The 18,384-nt window shown below is 37.0% G+C and overlaps 1 protein-coding gene across 5 annotated transcripts in view; it reads left to right on the plus strand.

The window, feature by feature from the left end:
• dmd (dystrophin) overlaps positions 1 to 18,384 on the plus strand; it is a 135,998-nt gene that overhangs the window by 70,411 nt on the left and 47,203 nt on the right. For 4 of the 5 annotated variants that reach the window (XR_010904784.1, XM_067442048.1, XM_067442047.1 and 1 more), the window contains exons 48-60: positions 228 to 377; positions 4,682 to 4,762; positions 4,951 to 5,032; positions 5,128 to 5,294; positions 6,742 to 6,859; positions 8,307 to 8,518; positions 8,662 to 8,816; positions 9,084 to 9,273; positions 11,761 to 11,933; positions 12,874 to 13,030; positions 14,972 to 15,089; positions 15,178 to 15,446; positions 15,599 to 15,745. Coding sequence is in view for 4 of the 5 variants with exons in the window: in XM_067442048.1 (XP_067298149.1) it covers positions 228 to 377; positions 4,682 to 4,762; positions 4,951 to 5,032; positions 5,128 to 5,294; positions 6,742 to 6,859; positions 8,307 to 8,518; positions 8,662 to 8,816; positions 9,084 to 9,273; positions 11,761 to 11,933; positions 12,874 to 13,030; positions 14,972 to 15,089; positions 15,178 to 15,446; positions 15,599 to 15,745 (2,019 nt within the window). In the remaining variant the exon portion in view is untranslated. Of the gene's footprint in view, positions 1 to 227; positions 378 to 4,681; positions 4,763 to 4,950; positions 5,033 to 5,127; positions 5,295 to 6,741; positions 6,860 to 8,306; positions 8,519 to 8,661; positions 8,817 to 9,083; positions 9,274 to 10,990; positions 11,108 to 11,760; positions 11,934 to 12,873; positions 13,031 to 14,971; positions 15,090 to 15,177; positions 15,447 to 15,598; positions 15,746 to 18,384 lie in introns of those variants that run through there. The other variant, XM_067442050.1, reaches the window with a different exon arrangement.

Here is an 18,384-nt window from a genome sequence, read left to right on the forward strand (position 1 = left end):
ATTTAAGAAAAGACCCCCCCCCACCCCCCCACCCCCCCAAAAAAAAAGTTCTTTATGAAAAATAATATTTCTTATTTTATTTATTCTGTTCTAATATTTCTTATATCTCAATATCTCTCTTGAGATTTTGGGGTAAAACATGACCTGGATATGTTCTAAACAGGTTTCGTAAGAGTCCCCCTGCAGTGATTTATTGAAAAGAAAAAGTGTCTTTCTCTCCTTCAAAGGTGTCCACTGATCTTCCTGAGAAGCAGCGACAAATCGAGGATCTCCTGAGGGATTTGTCTTTGTACCAGGAACAGCTTTCCAAGCTCTCAATTTGGGCTTCCAATACAAAGAATCAGCTTGAGCAGTCCCCTACTGCTGTAGACCCAAAGGTAATATCACATATGTAGAACATACTGACCACACTCTTGCTGTTTCATGATACTGTTGTCTGTCGTATTTCAACTTCGTGCTGTAACAGCTATGGTGTAGTGATACAAGTTAAAAGGACTGGCAACCATCATGTTGCTAGTTTGATCCCTACAAGAAGCAAGACATTTTTTTGAAGAATTAAGAAGCAAGAACAAAAAAACTCAAATTTGTACAAAGAGAGACTTTCAGATAACATATACTAGCTTTCCTAGCATCCCGGCATCTGGTTCATAGTTTTATCTGCTCCCATCAAGGCACAGGTTTCACTTCCCTAGACATAGAACTAATAGGTTCAGGAAATCATTTGTTCTTTCATTTAGTGAACTTATGAAGAAAAAAAATCAGTACATATGTTTTTTGAATGATTTGTGGCTGGTTCACTCTGATTCTGCTGTACTCGACTGAATATACTTTGCTGCATGCTGTCACTTTAAACTGTTGTTTTTCTCAAAACAAAATCTTTGTTTTTCGTTAGTGGTGCTTGTCAAGGCAAGTATAACTATTGCTATAGCTCCTTTTCATATTTCAGCCCTACATCAAAAGAAAGAATTTAAAGGATAAATATAAATCTAAATAAGAAAGAAGAATTATATTTTTTCTCAAAGAAACTCAAGCATATTTTTTAGAACCACTATTTTTTCTTACTTTTTTGACCTCCCCCCCCCCATTTGTATTGTATTGTATTGTATTGACAATTGTATTGTATACAAATACAATTGTATTAACATACACTCACCTAAAGGATTATTAGGAACACCTGTTCAATTTCTCATTAATGCAATTATCTAATCAACCAATCACATGGCAGTTGCTTCAATGAATTTAGGGGTGTGGTCCTGGCCAAGACAATCTCCTGAACTCCAAACTTAATGTCAGAATGGGAAAGAAAGCTGATTTAAGCAATTTTGAGCGTGGCATTGTTGTTGGTGCCAGACGGGCCGGTCTGAGTATTTCACAATCTGCTCAGTTACTGGGATTTTCACGCACACAACCATAACTAGGGTTTACAAAGAATGGTGTGAAAAGGGGAAAACATCCAGTATGCAGCAGTCCTGAGGGCGAAAAATGTCTTGTAGATGCTAGAGGTCAGAGGAGAATGGGTCGACTAACTGATAGAAGAGCAACTTTGACTGAAATAACCACTCGTTACAACCGAGGTATGCAGCAAAGCATTTGTGAAGCCACAACACGCACAACCTTGAGGCTGATGGGCTACAACAGCAGAAGACCCCACCGGGTACCACTCATCTCCACTACTAATAGGAAAAAGAGGCTACAATTTGCACAAGCTCACCAAAATTGGACAGTTAAAGACTGGAAAAATTTCAGTCTCTATTTCTGTTGAGACATTCACACTTACACTTACACTTACACTTATGCATTTGGCAGACGCTTTTATCCAAAGCGACTTTCATTGCATTCAAGGTACACATTTTTTACATTTTGTCAATTCTTGCTTTCCCTGGGAATCGAACCCATGACCTTGGCGTTGCTAGCACCATGCTCTACTGTTTGAGCTATAGGAAAGCAATTCAGATGGTAGAGTCAGAATTTGGCGTAAACAGAATGAGAACATCGATCCATCATGCCTTGTTACCACTGTGCAGGCTGCTGGTGGTGGTGTAATGGTGTGGGGTATGTTTTCTTGGCACACTTTAGGCCCCTTAGTGCCAATTGGGCCACGGCCTATCTGAGCATTGTTTCTGACCATGTCCATCCCTTTATGACCACCATGTACCCATCCTCTGATGGCTACTTCCAGCAGGATAATGCACCATGTCACAAAGCTCAAATCATTTCAAATTGGTTTCTTGAACATGACAATGACTACGTTTACATGGACAACAATACTCCGATATTAATCTGATTAAGACAATACTCTGATTAAGAGGCTACCATGTAGACAGCGATTTCTAATTACCTTAATCTGATTAAAGTCATAATCTAACTACACATAAATCAGATTAAGACATGTGGAGTATGCCTATTTTAGTCGCATTATCGGAGACATGTACACACCTTAATCTAACTATTAATGTCATGTCGGAGATTTCACCGCATTTTGTGACAGGACACATAACGTTACGCACAGCAGAGAAGTGCAGAGGGGAGGCTTTGTGGGTTGGAGCCTCTGCCCTTTTTGAAAATTAATCAAAAGTGCCCCTTTCAACAATCATCGATAATATTGTGGCCAATAAAACACAATTGGAATTATACTTAATATAACAACGTCTACAAAACAGTAACAAATGGTGGAAAAGACTCGTTTATCTTTTACGTATCTGTCAGTCAGAAATGTTGTTGCCATAAAGCGCTATGGGCGGTGTGTGTTTTACTTGACTGTTCATTCTGAACACTGCGTCCTCTCTATATTTTTATTTTTGTTGTAATTATTATGCTCATTGTAAAAGTAAAATACAATAAGTTTGTATCTGTAATCGCAAACCAAATGGGTCATTCAGTGAACGCCTGTGGCTCGACGGCAGGAAAAACAATCCAAACAGTCATGATTTTTAAACCTTTTTCATAATTAATCAAAGCTATTATTCTAAATGTAGGCTGTTAATAAGGAGGAAAGAGGGGCAGTGTCTCTTCAAAAAAAAAAAAAAACAGAAAGAGGCAATACATAATATTACAAAAATAAATCAACGTAAATGTAGATATAAAACATTATAAAAACGCATGTTTTGTTATACTTCTTAATGTAAAGTAACACTGTCCAACAGCGACACCCGCAGGTGAAGTGACAGCGGGTTTCCTGAGCCCATTAATTTTAACACACCTGCCAAAGTCACGCTATGATTGGATGTTGGAGAACATAGCGTGGCATTGGGGACGTAATGACGTGCCATAATCGATCTATGTTCTATCACATGTAAAACGGGAACATGACCGGAGTAGGCCTACTCTAAAAGCAACTCATGTAAACAGCTTAATCAGAATATTGTCTTATTTAGAATAAGGTCAATAATTAGATTACTGCTGTCCATGTAAACGTAGTCAATGAGTTCACTGTACTAAAATAGCCCCCACAATCACCAGATCTCAACCCAATAGAGCATCTTTGGGATGTGGTGGAACTTGAGCTTTGTGCCCTGGACGTGCATCCCACAAATCTCCATCAACTGCAAGATGCTATCCTATCAATACGGGCCAACATTTCTAAAGAATGCTTTCAGCACCTTGTCGAATCAATGCCACGTAGAATTAAGGCAGTTCTGGTGGTGAAAGGGGGTCAAACATAGTATTAGCATGGTTTTCCTAATAATCCTTTAGGTGAGTGTATATTTCTGTACTACAATAAGGATTTTACATTATTTAACTTTTAAAGAATTTATACAGTGTTGTACCATTTTAATGTATCCATATTTAAATAAAACATATTGTATCACAGTGCAAAGAATATCATGACAAAAATGCTTACAATTAAAATGTCCAGATGCGTCATTGAACACAGAATTTAGTGGTTAATGTGGTTATCATGGTGATAAAAGTAATGTAACTGTGCAAAAAATAAAAAGGATTAAAGTGTAAGTTCACCCAAAAATGAAATTGATGTCATTAATGACTCACCTTAATGTCGTTCCACACCCGTAAGACCTCCGTTCATCATCGGAACACGATTTAAGATATTTTATATTTTAGTCCCAGAGCATATGCAGTATACACACTTTACTGTCCATGTCCAGAAAGGGAATAAAAACATCATCAAAGTAGTCCATATGTGACATCAGTTGGTTGATTAGAATCTCTTGAAGCATCGAAAATACATTTTGGTCCAAAAATAACAAATACTACGACTTTATTCAGCATTGTCTTCTCTTCCGCGTTTGTTTTCAAACCTCAAATAAAGATTCAAACGGTTTTGAATCAGTGAATCATAAAATTGTAGTTTTTGTTATTTTTGGACCAATGTATTTTCGATGCTTCAAGAGATTCTAATCAACCAACTGATGTCACATGGACCCATTTTGATGATGTTTTAATTAGCTTTCTGGACATGGACAGTACAGTGTGTATACTGCATATGCTCTGGGACTAAAATATAAAATATCTTAAACTGTGTCTGAATAATATGGTTTTACGGGTGTGGAGCGACATTAGGGTGAGTCATTAATGACATCAATTTCAATTTTGGGTGAACTAACCCTTTAATTTCTTTATTAAAAAAAATAAATAATAAAAAATATATATTTAGAGCTAGATTTACTCCTTTAATAAGGGCTTGTTGTGGATTTATTTTTCAAATGTTTATTTTCTGTAGATCGAGGTTGATGTAAAGGAAAAGAAACCAGCAGTGGAAGCCGTTTTGGCAAAGGAGAGACCTCCATGCCAACCAGAGAAGGTGTGTAATCGACCACAATATCATTAGATATGATCTCAGAAACACTATCACGATGATATTAAATTACTCTGCACACTTCCCTGTAGTATCTACCATCACTGGACTGTAATGCAGTATATCATACTATATCAGTCTATCAGCTTCATTGCAGATTTATTTAATATTTGTCCTGGACTGATGCATTCCAGGGGCAGTTTGATGGCCTTAGTGCAGACTGGACATCAATTCAAGTTCTCCTTAAAGAGTGGCGAGACAAATGCCAGCTCGCAGGTGTGATATCATGTGATGCATGATGATTCAAACTACAATATGCTATTAAAATTCATGAACATCCCATGTTACTTATGTAATATTTTACTTTCCAGCCGTAACACTGACTGGTAGTGCAGCAGGAGATGCAGCCCTTGATAAATTCAATAAATCCTGGACGGAGCTTGATGATTGGCTCACTCTTTTGGATCACATGGTCCAGACTCAGAGAGTAACGGTTGGAGATCTTGACGAGATCAATGACATGACAGTGAAACTCAAGGTCAGTTGATGTCGTCATCTTGCAGCTCTTAATCTGTGTTCACAGTAAAATACTTTGTTTTCTGTCCTGCAGTGGCTATGTTATACACTTGTAACATTTTACACATATTTTGAGATACATATTTTGAGAGTTTAGCTCAGAGTGTATTTTCGTTCATTTATTTATATAGCAACTTAAGGCTACACAGTGGCTCCAAAGTGATGTACATTACAATAGAAAGCAAAAGAACAAGACAAAACTTTAAGAAAGAGAAGGAAAAAAAAGCATGATCACCCTTCATTTGAGACATGCCTGGGTCATGGGAATTGTTAGTAGAAACTTGTTCGATGATCTTATAGTATTACGCTTGGACTGCTTAATAAGCTTAGCTATGTATTCTGGTACCATTCTGTGAAGTTCTTTTTAAAACCTATATCAAAATATTACTCTGTATCCTAAAGTGTACTGGTAGCCACCCTTAAAAAGACATGATCCGTTTCCCTGCATTCATTAACAACCTTGCAGCAGCATTTTGTACTAGCTGCAACGTGACCATTTTGTAACATATTCTACATAAAATGTTAGTCAAGGGGACACCAAATACAATTTCGTTTTATATAACCAATTTTCCTCCGACCCTTAAAATTGCATAGGCTACACAGTATATGTTAATGACCTCTGTCATGATTGGCTAGTCTCTTTGCATTTGAAATCAGCAGAAGAACTTTATCTTTAGTTATTAATTAACGGAAAATACTGTTAAATTGAGCTGTAAAAACGCGTGAAGATGAAGAATCATGAAGATGGCGTTTAATTACACAACTCCTAAAGCAGCAGCAGTAACAACAAAAAAAAGACTAAAAACGATTTAATGAATGTAATGGTCAAAGGGAAGGTGAAAGATGGTATTATTGACCAAACACACACACACACACACACACACAGTTTCTTGATTTACCGCAAGTACCATGTTTTACCACGCCTAAAATCGATCTAGCTTACTGAAGTGTGCAACAAGTGTCTCATAGTAGCCGGCGAGCGAATGCACAGAGTAGCAATATAACTTTCAACACACTCAAATGTATCTAATATGATAAAACAGTGCTGTTACCCCACATACACATGACCGTAAAAAGGGAAAAGTGGTCGTCTGCAGCATAATAAAGGCTCTGCGAAATCCAGGAGTCATCAAACTACGCCTTTGTTTTGAATAAGCAACCTCTAAAATAGATAGATAGATAAATACATATTGTGGCTTTAAATATTGATTCATTTTGTTCAGTTAAATACATTTATTTAATAATTGTATTAATTCAATTGGAATATAAAGTAATAATATTAAAAGTGAATATAATATAATATTATGTGGACTAACATGATTTAAAAAGAATACAAAATGACTGACATGAGACCAGAAGATGCCACACAACATTGTAGTAAAGAACTCTGTGTTTTGACTATCTAACAGTCAACACTGCAAGACATGGAGCAAAGATGTCCACAGCTGAACAAACAAATCACTGCGGCTCAGAACCTGAAGAACAAAACCAATAACCCAGAGACTCGGGCAACCATTACAGAGCGCAGTAAGTCAGCTTTGCCTCATCCATATCCTCTTTCAGTGATACACTTCATTTGTGGTGATATGGGGGTGTCAACATTGTAGCAGCTTGGTCTCTGAAAAAATTTAGCAATTAAACAATGACTGTTGCCAAGTTGCACATTGTGTCTTAGCTGGCATCTCAAGGTCATATCAATATAAGATAGCACTACTGAAAATTAAGGAACACTGAGCATTTACACTGATCAAGCATAACATTATGAAGTGAATAACACTGATTATTTCTTCATCATTGCTCCTGTTAGTGGGCAGGCTATATCATGAAGCAAGTGAACATTTTGTCCTCAAAGTTGATGTTTTAAAAGCAGGAAAAATCAGCAATGTAAGGATTTGAGCAACTTTGACAAGGGCCAAAATGTGAAGCATCTCCAAAATTGCAGCTCTTGTGGAGTGTTCCTGGTCTGTAGTTGTTATTATCTATCAAAGTGCTCTATGGAAGGAAAGTGGTGAACCGGCGACAGGGTCCAAGGCTCATTGATCTACGTGGGGAGCGAAGGCTGGCCCATGTGGTCCGATCAAACAGACAAGCTACTGTAGCAAAAATTGCTCAAGAAGTTCATGCTGGTTCTGATAGAAAGTTGTCAGAATACACAGTGGATTGTAGTTTGTTACGTATGGGGGTGCATGGCTGCAGACCAGTCAGGATGCCCATGCTGACCCCTGTCAATGGGCACACAAGCTGGACCACGGAGCAATGGAAGAAGGTGGACTGGTCTGATGAATCACATTTTCTTTTGCATCACGTGGATGCCGGGGTGCATGAGCGTCGCTTACCTGGGGAACACGTGGCACCAGGACGCACTATGGGAAGAACGCAAGCTAGTGGAGGCAGTGTGATGATTAGGGCAATGTTCTGCTGGGAAACCTTGGGTCCTGCCATCCATGTGGATGTTACTTTGACACGTTCCACCTACCTAAGCATTTTTGCAGACCTTGTACACCCTATCATGTAAACGATATTCCCTAGTGGCTGTGGCGTCTTTCAGCAGGATAATGCACCCTGCCACAAAGCAAAAATGGTTCAGGGATGGTTTGAGGAGCACAACGAGTTTGAGGTGTTGACTTGCCCTCCGAATTCCCTGGATCTCAATCCAATCGAGCATCTAGGAGATGTGCTGAACAAACAAGTCCGACCCTGGAAGCCCCACCTTGCAACTTACAGGAATTAAAGGATCTGCTGCTAACATATTGGTGCCAGATACCACAGCACACCTTTAGGGGTCTAGTGGAGTCCATGCCTTGATAGGTCAGGGCTGGTTTGGCTGCAAAAGGGCGACCATAATGTTATGACTGATCTGTGTATTTTTTTTTGTAACCGATTGATTCAGTGTAATCATTTTTTATTACCGTACCTCCATCATATGTACAAAGATTAAGCTATATTCAGAAATGTTCTGTCTTTTTATTTCAAGTTGAAAAATTACAGGCACACTGGGAGGATTCACACACCAAACTGATGGACAGGGTCCTTCAGCTGCAAAACATGTATAAGGACTCGAGCGATTGGTTGGAGGCCAGAAAAAAGGTGGAGCCCCTCATTAAGAAAGCCAATGAAAAACTAGAAAGCTGGAGGAAAGTTTCGCACGGTGCTGATGATTTAAAAAGCCAAAATGCAGATGTCAAGGTAGAATAATGTAGAATAAACACAATATCTATTTCATGACAGACCATGACCAAGATTCAGTGTGCTTGTATTCCTTGAAAGATCTTTAGATGAATGCATGTGATTTGATTACTACATATAAACGCTATATTATTATATTGCAGCAACTTTCTAAGGATATACAGCAGTGGCAAGCACACATGAATGTCACAAATGAACTGGCAAACAAACTACTTACCCTTTATGCAGACGACGACACAAGCAAAGTTAAGCAAATGACTGAGAGCATGAATCTGGCTTGGGCCAACATCAATAAGCGGTGAGCTTCTGTTTAAGTCTTTGATTTGGTGGAGTGGCATATAATAACATTTTCAAAGAAAATGTATTTATGGCATGGAATGCTTTTTATGGAGCAATTGCTTTCAGGACAAATGTGGGCCACTCAAGATCCTGGGGCTTGATGTTTGAAGCATTTGTTACCAGCTAATTTAACAATCCAATAATTGTTCTATAATATTGGAGTATATTAAGGTACTACTTTAACAACTTACTTTCTGTATAACAATGAAGTCATTACCCTTTTCAGTGTAGGGGACAAGGAGGCAAATCTGGAAGCTGGACTGCGGCAATTGCAGCATTTCTACTTGGACTTGGAAAAATTCCTTAATTGGCTCACTGAGGCAGAAACCACAGCCAATGTCTTACAAGATGCGACATTTAAGGAGGGACTTTTGGAAAACCCTGCCACAGTGCGGCATTTACTTGGGCAATGGCAGGTATGTAAGCAGAATTTTCTAAATGCATACGTAACAGCAGTTTCCCTATCTCTTTTAAAGCATATAGTCACTCCGCTCCAGTTCTAGTTTGTGCTTTTTCTGCTAGTCACACTCATTGGTGAGAGAAACCCTGCTCTGCTTGTTCACACCATTTACCAATCTGAAATTCCTCACAAACATTTGTGCTCAATATATTAAAAGTTTTTTCAAAGCCAGTAATCTACTATTTGCTTTTACACTTTTATAAAACATTATATGCTGTAGAAACCATTTTAATTCAATTTGTTATTTTGTATAATGTTATCCACCTGCAACTTTTCTGCATTAAATCATACAGATTTCATTTTGAGATATAAATATGGCACTCCTCCTTAGATTTAAACAGTTCTGCGAAATAGCGGTTTTATTATTCAGGTTGTCACAAAAAATCAAGTCAGGAATCTTGGTGTGATTTTGGAGTCAGATCTGAGTTTCAGTAGTCATGTCAAAGCAATAACTAAATCAGCATACTATCATCTGAAAAATATTGCAAAATTTAGATGCTTTGTTTCCAGGCAAGACTTAGAGAAACTGGTTCATGCTTTCATCACCAGTAGGGTGGACTATTGTAATGGCCTTCTCACCGGCCTTCCAAAAAAGACCATTAGACAGCTTCAGCTCATACAGAACGCTGCTATCAGGATTCTGAACCAGAAAATATGACCATATCACACCAGTCCTCAGGTCTTTACACTGGCTTCCAGTTACATTTAGGATCGATTTTAAAGTACTACTATAAATCACTCAATGAGCTAGGACCTCAATACATTGCAGATATGCTGATTAAATACAAACCCAACAGATCACTCAGATCAGCAGGATCAAGTCAGTTAGAAATACCAAGAGTTCACTCAAAGCAAGGAGAGTCTGCTTTTAGCTATTATGCCAGCCGTAGTTGGAACCAGCTTCCCGAACAGATCAGATGTGCTCCAACAGTAGCCACATTCAAATCTAGACTCAAAACACATCTGTTCAGCTGTGCATTTACTGAATGAGCTCTGAGCCACTGTACGTCTGACTGATTGCACCCTATCTATGCATCATTTTTTAAATTCTTTTTATAACTGTTTTAGTTTACCTTTGTTCTTTGGTTATCATCATTTTATTATTTTTAATTCTCTTTAAAAAAAAAATTCCTTATGCATTTGTTATCCCTATTTTAATCCCTTTCTATGTAAAGCTCTTTGAATTGCCATTGTGTATGAAATGTGCTATATAAATAATTTTGCCTTGCCTTGTAGGACCTTAACATTATAATGAAATTACTGGAAAATAAAAAATATTAAACTCCATTCTCATTATAAGCTCTTAGGAGTTTTAGTGTTATTTATAAGGAAGGCTGGTGAAACTGACAGATCCATTGTCCAGGTCGCCCGTGGCTCACTGGTATGGGAGATATGTGCGTTTGGCAACGGTGCAGAGACGCAGTTAAATATGAAGAGGCAGACAAAGATGTGGGCTATAAAGAGAAGCCTCTGTTCTCCCAGAAAACCATCTCTGACCCAGTCCTCGCTCGCAGTGCCCACTCTCGCCTCAAACAACAGGGCCAGTGTGCCGCCACTGGCATTCTGCAGCTCGTTTCACGTCGCATGTAGACACATGGTCGCAGAATACATTTTCTCGCTCTCATCCTCACGATGTCCCTTTCTCCCTGGTTTTTGCCTCGCGTCAGACACGTCCACATGGTTGGGAATTAAAGGACTGTCGCTGTCGAAAGTCAGACTGGGTTGCTTTTGATTCATTTGATGTCGCTCATTCACGGGATATGTTGCACAGGAAGACATATCATGTTAAGGTTTGATCTTCACTGTCAGCTTCACGGTTGCTTCGTGACTTTGGATTTGTTTTGGCTTGCATCATGACTGAATGAATGGGTTTATGCCATTTCAAAATATGCGAACATACGCTTAAAATATTGTCAGAAAACACATGAAAATTGTTGGTTTGTTAACAGTAGTTCACTAATCTATTCTAAAATAATGCATTAATATTTGTTATTTTTGTATTTGAATGTTATTACAGTTATATGCTAAAATATAATAATACAATGTATGAAATGTTAGATAGTAATGATAACATTAGGACACTATTATTGTTTTTGACTTGAATTCATATTAAACTTTTAAGAAAATGTGTGTGTTATATATATATATATATATATATATATATATATATATATATATATATATATATATATATATATATATATATATATACACACTTTAAAAATTGCGGTAATAGTATAACAATGATGTTAAAATAAAATAATTATATTATATTAATTATGGAAGTGTTCCTGTTTTAAATAAACTGAGCAAAATATACTCCAAAAGTATGTCTTGTCATCATGTAACAAGTATCCAGGGAAGTAAAAGAAACTCTTTCTTGATCCGTATTCACATAGTGAACTGTTACTTGGATGTCTGTGATCTCTTTTAATCCTCGCAGGATCTCCAAGCAGAGATTGATGCCCACGGGGAGATGTACCATTCGTTAGATGAAAATGGACAGCGAATTGTGTCATCTCTGGAGGGGACGGACAACGCTGTGGTGTTACAAAAGCGACTTGATGACATGGGGCAGCGGTGGCATGAGTTGTGTAACAAAGTTATGAGTATAAGGTAAGACCAATTAATCATCTATATTTAACCTGGGGAAAATTCACGCTGAGCAGAAATGAGCTTTGAAAAATAATGTGATCATATACAAGCCCCAGGCCTGTGTAATGCTATATGCAAATCACTGCAATTATTTAACTTTATATTTAAAGTATAAGCCTGCATATTTTTAGTGCTGCCTGCTGGAACATTACTCAGAATCTCTATCTATCTATCTATCTATCTATCTATCTATCTATCTATCTATCTATCTATCTATCTATCTATCTATCTATCTATCTATCTATCTATCTATCTATCTGTCTGTCTGTCTGTCTGTCTGTCTGTCTGTCTGTCTGTCTGTCTGTCTGTCTGTCTGTCTGTCTGTCTGTCTGTCTGTCATAAAATTATTTATATATATATACACATACATACATATATAAATACATACAGTGTGTTTGTGTAATAATATATATAATTTTAAGACGGACGGATGGACAGACAAATAGATTCCAACCTGTTGATGCCAATATATATGTTGCTATATATGCTAGATGCCAATATATATACCTGGCAACTACCTAGCAACAGGTTGGCATCTTTTGCACCACTCATATTTTCAGAAAATAATCATTTTGCTTTAAAGTCTGTAGTTTTGTCCAGTTATAAGACAGAATCTGTACTACTTTCACATAATGTCTTAATTCATGCAAATTTGAGTGCCTTGAGTGCCTGAAGGAACTTTTACAGCCACATTTTTCTTGGTATTGGAAAAATCTGGTAAAAGCTTTTTTAATGTTCATGCATATTCAAATGCAAGATTTGAAGATTACTCAAATCTCTACCTTTATCTAGCACTTTCTTTGTTAAATTCAACTGTGGCGTGACAGTATAGTGCTCTCTGGTGGCCTCTATGATTTAACTCTTGGCAGTATCACATCTTACCGTCTATACGACTCTTTAGGCCGTATCTGGATACAGGTGTGGATCAGTGGAAACACATGCACATGTCCTTACAAGAGCTGCTCAACTGGCTGCAGGTAAAGAGGGAGGAGCTAGAACAGCAGAAACCAGTGGGGGGCGACGTGCCAACCGTGCACCAACAACTCCTTACGCACAAGGTGAGTCTAGGACGCATCCTCTTCGCCCCTCACCGAAAGCATGAAGAATGGTGTTCAAGATGTGATTTATGCATTCTGTCTTTCGCTGCGCCCAAGTGTGATCATTATCAGAGTCTGTTCTTGTTAAATATTTAAACAGATGGAGATGATATCTTGCGTAGGAGAGGTGCAAAGTCCCTTGTCTCTTTGCATGGTTGTGCGGACCAATTAACATCTGCTGATGGCCATCAGCTGTCAGGGGCCACAGTAAACAGGATGCGGTTGTGGAGTAGTTAGTGTAGGGGAGCAGAGTGAGCGTGTTGCCTGTGACAGCTGAGTCACTGTCACACTCTACAGGTGCATTTAACTGAGAAGTAAACTGGCATGTGTGTAGGAACCGCAAAGTAAGTCTCAGCAGAAATGTAACTGAACAAAGTTTTTGCAAACGACTAAATAAATTGGCATTGCTATGCTGTGTTTGAGAATTTGTCTGAGAAAACCTCAAATTTCCTTTTCCCTAAAACCTGGAAAAAACTAAATCTGAGGAGTTTGAAAGCAGGAAAAGTTATGATTCAAATGTTCAGAAAATACATGTTTCTACCTTACAATTAATGGGTTAGTTCATCAAAAAATGGCAGGTTTTTCAAAGTGGACATGACATCAAAGGGAGGCTTTTCACGATTAGTTACCATGAGAATTGTAATAGTAAAAGTGCGCTAAGAGAGAGAGAGTAATACTTAGCTATTTCAAATGAAAAGATGTTAGCCAATCACAGGAGACACGGCCCTTAAAACAGAGCGTTCAGAGCAAAGGGCTAAAATCAGGGTAGGAAAAAGGCCTTTTATTTATAAATTATGAAAAATTTTGGTGTAAAAAGCCATCTAACATTATGAGTGCACCTCAGGAAACAAAAAAATTAAATTACCCCTTTATTCTTGCAATCGCCTTTATAATACATTTAGTTGAATGGTTGAGAACGATTTTTAGTGTTTGTTTTGCTCATAAAAACAAGAATCAATGAATGAAATGTGCCCACTGACAGTGTCAGATGTGGCACTGTTATTTTATCAGTATTTATAACCTATTATAGTATTTATTGATGTTTTAGTAACAAATTTCAGGAGGAACACATTTAAAATTGTCTATTCTAACTTGAGATATGTTGGGGTACTCTGGGTTCGGGCCAAAGTCTGAGCTCAGAGCCCTTCCCTCGGACAGCACGCCAAATATGCATACTTTAAACTTGAACTGCTTATTTGTAAGTGTGAACTCGTGAATTAATTTGTGTGGACTTTTATTATGGTTTCAGTTTAAGTTTAGTAATTATATAGGATTTTTTTTTTTTGTGATTCACATTTTATTAGTTCTTCTTGATTTTAGTACTTCAACTTTGTTAACAAATTTGTTCAGTTAGTTGCAAACATTTCTAAAGTTGAACTTTTTCACCTAATATTTATATTTTATTTTAACTTTATATCAATTCCCAAAATTGAGTTTAGTTTAAGGCATGCAGTATCTGTTATTTTAGTACCTGGATCTTGGAAGGAATTATGCAGTCCATGTAAATATAGAAAAATTTGGTGCTGATCAGTTTTTATGTGCCCTGAAAAATGGTTGAAAGACAGTGAGAAGTGAAATCTTCAGACCAGGATCACTAGAAAATGCACACAAACATTGTAACAGCACTGTGTTAATTGCATTAGGTTGTACTGATATTTGTGAATCCAGCGCATTCTATAATGAGCCTTATTTACATAGGAAGGAGGCATGTTTGGCCAGGAAATAATGACAATGGCTTGATTTAAATATTCATGAGAAACACAATACCTGAAAAAATAGCACCTGGTTTGACTGCATGTGAGGTGGGGGGTGGGGCAGTATGTGAAAAAAAATCAGATTTTCACTGGTTTGTGCCTTCATTTTTACATTTACTGTTGGTAATAAGTCCTTGTGTTTTCATAGGGGTTCAGAAGAGAGTTGGGTGCCAAAGAACCTGTGATCAATGGAACAATTGACAATGCTAAAACCTTCCTGGCTGAGATGCCCCGTGAGGGTCTGAAACAGAGGCCTGGACAAAAGGGTATGAAGTCTTCTGCAATAAAAAACATATCTTCCCAGTACAATAAATTAAAGATGCTATAACCTGATTTCACTTTTGTCCTGCCCAGATGTAAGTCCTGAGGAGAGGGTTCAAAACGTGGGCCGCATATTGCGTAAAGAGGTGGAGGATGTAACGGTGCGATGGAAGAATCTGGGTGCAGCTTCTGTTGACTGGCAGCAACAGCTAGAATTGGCCATGGAGAGGCTGATGGAGCTGCAGGACGCGCAGGATCAGCTGGACTTCAAGCTACGGCAGGCCGAGACCGTGAAGAATTCTTGGAAGCCTGTTGGGGAGCTGCTTGTAGATGATTTGCAAAACCACATAGACAGAGTAAAGGTCAGGCTCCTCTTATCCCTTATTAAAAAAAAAAAGCTTTGCACAATGGCAATACCATGAAGTAGCATGTTTATACCATGGTATATATGTTTATTATTTTAATCTTTAAGCCTTTTGTCCAAAAGATAATAAGGTTTTATGTATTTTTCCAGGCGTTTCAGGAGGAGATAATTCCCATTCAGGATAACGTAAATCAGGTCAACCAACTGGCCTCCACATTTAGACCACCTGACATTCTACTCTCTCCAGACAACCTGAGCAGAATCGATGACCTCAACATGAGATGGAGGCTTCTACAGGTATGTTCCTTTAATTTAATGTCAACGATAACTGCTTTTTTTTGGTGCAACTTTATCTTCCATTAATGAACAAGAAGAAGTGTGGGACTTAAATTGATTTGCCATTCCATTTACCTCAAAACAATGCCTAAATAGCTATTTGGCTGATGGTTAATTTGATCCTATATGGCTTTAAAGGGTTAGTTCACCCACAAATAATTTACTGAACTCACCCTGTCATACCAAACTTCCATAAGGCTTATGTTCATCTTCGGTGAATAAAAGCCTAAATTCAATCTGTTCATCATATAAAGCGATTGGGTATCTTCATAAAATTTGGACTTAACCTGTCGATACATATGGATTAGTTTTATGATCTCTTTATGAACTTTTTTAAGTGTCAAATTGGTAGTTGCGTAGCTGTCAATGGAGGGACAGAAATCTCTTATAATTTTTTAAAGACTATCCCTTTAAAGACCAGTTTACGACCAGTAAAATGAATGATTACAAGGACAAACAAGTTTTCATTTGGAATAGCATGCACTAATGAATCGTTCAAAACACAATCTGGAATGTGTACTAACAAAGTCGTTTTAATTTAATGTTAATTTTTAAAAAAACATTCATTATTTATATAAATCAAGGCAAGTCACAGAATTAACTCCTTAAACAAAAAGAGACAAAATAAAATCAAAACAGAGTTCAATCTTTGAAAAGTTGTAGAAGAGTGTACATGTCAGCAATAGATGCAACAAGAAGATCACAGAAATGATCTGTCCTTCAGAGATTTGACAAAGGACACAGAAAAGCATTATGTAATAATAAAAAAGTAGGACAAACATAAAAACAATCATGATGAAACATTCTGCACATTTAGACAATAGGTTTCTTTGAAATTGTTTTATTAACCTTTACTAGATGAAAAGATCTGTTGGAAGCCTCACATAAAATACATTCAAACCAAACTGTCTAAAAGTATCGCAATTCTGGCTAGAGCTAAGTATATACTGGATGTTAAATCTCTTCGCATCTTGTATTGTTCATTATTGTTACCGTATTTGAACTACTGTGTAGAGGTGTGGGGAAGCACTTACCGATATTCACTACAGCCGTTAGTAATAATGCAAAAACGAGCTATGAGAATTATTCATAATGTTGGATTTTGTGAACATACAAATTCATTATTTTGGCAGTCGAGATTATTAAAATATTATGACCAAATTGAATATCAAATTGCTGTATTCATGTTTAAAGTAAGAAATAGACTATTGCCTGGGAATATACAAAAGATGTTTTTTGAGAGGGAGGGAGGGTACAACTTAAGGGGATGTGGAAACTTTAAGATTAATAGATTTAGAACAACAAGGAAAAGACTTTGTTTATCAATATGTGGAGTTAAATTGTGGAATAAAATAGATGAAAATTTAAAGCAATGCTCCAACATATTCCTCTTTAAAAAAATGTATAGAGAAAAAATTCTTAAGAAGTATCAAGAAGCACTGTAGGAAAATGGGAGCGCTCCTTTGTTAAGAGTTATAACATTTGTTAGTGGTTATTTTGAATTTATGCATGTATGTATATGGCATGTGGAGGTATGTGTATGTGTCGGTGGATATAGGGGTATAGGTATATATATGGGTGTATGTATGTATAAATACAAATGTGTACATGAGTATGTATATGTGTTGATGTATATATGTGTATGAGTAGGCGTAGGCATATGCATGTTATTTAAGGAAAAATAATAATTAAAGGGGTAGGAGTATATAAGTTTTACTTCATCCTACTCCTTTTTCGTTCATGGGATAGAATTAATTAATTTTTTTTGTCTTTCACCTTTATTTGTTTCTTTTGATAATGTCTGAATATTTTTGTATTTATATTTCTCTCATGTTCGAAAATAAACAAATAAAACTAAAACTAAAACTAAACTAAACTTTACTGGCATGCATTTCCTTATTTTCCACTGTTGTTCTTGTTAACTAAAACTATTTCTATTAAAACTATTTCCATTCATTGAAATAAAGATGGTTTTGGGGGGAGAGTTGGAAAATGGAAACATGGACAGATCTATTGTACATTTGAAGAAAAGCCTTTGGCTTGAGTTGCAAAATGCATGGGATAACGTTAGTGTTGAAGTTCTCAGAGGAAATCTATTGACACTATCCCATAGAGATGTGCTGCTGTAATTGATGCAAAAGGTGGACATACCAAATCTTATAATTAAAATCTTAAGTGAATAAAAACAGTACAACTCACTTCATTTGATATTTGATGGCCAGAGTAACCGTCTGCATGTCATGAACAAGTCTGTGAAACCGGGCCATGATAACTAAAATATATACGTACATTTAAATTATCATTAAAATTTTTATATTTCAGTTAGTTGCCAATGTTTTTCATCTACTATTTGCCCTTACTATTATTCTCTCTCTCTCTCTCTCTCTCTCTCTCTCTCTCTCTCTCTCTCTCTCTCTCTCTCTCTCTCTCTCTCTCTCTCTCTCTCTCTCTCTCTCTCTCTCTCTCTCTCTCTCTCTCTCTCTCTCTCTCTCTCTCTCTCTCTCTCTCTCTCTCTCTCTCTCTCTCTATATATATTTACTTTAATTGTTTTACTATTTATTTTATTTATGACAAAAGCACACAACACAATTAACTATATT

The sequence above is a fragment of the Pseudorasbora parva genome, chromosome 4 (genome assembly GCF_024679245.1).
Source record: "Pseudorasbora parva isolate DD20220531a chromosome 4, ASM2467924v1, whole genome shotgun sequence".
Lineage (NCBI taxonomy): Eukaryota > Metazoa > Chordata > Actinopteri > Cypriniformes > Gobionidae > Pseudorasbora > Pseudorasbora parva.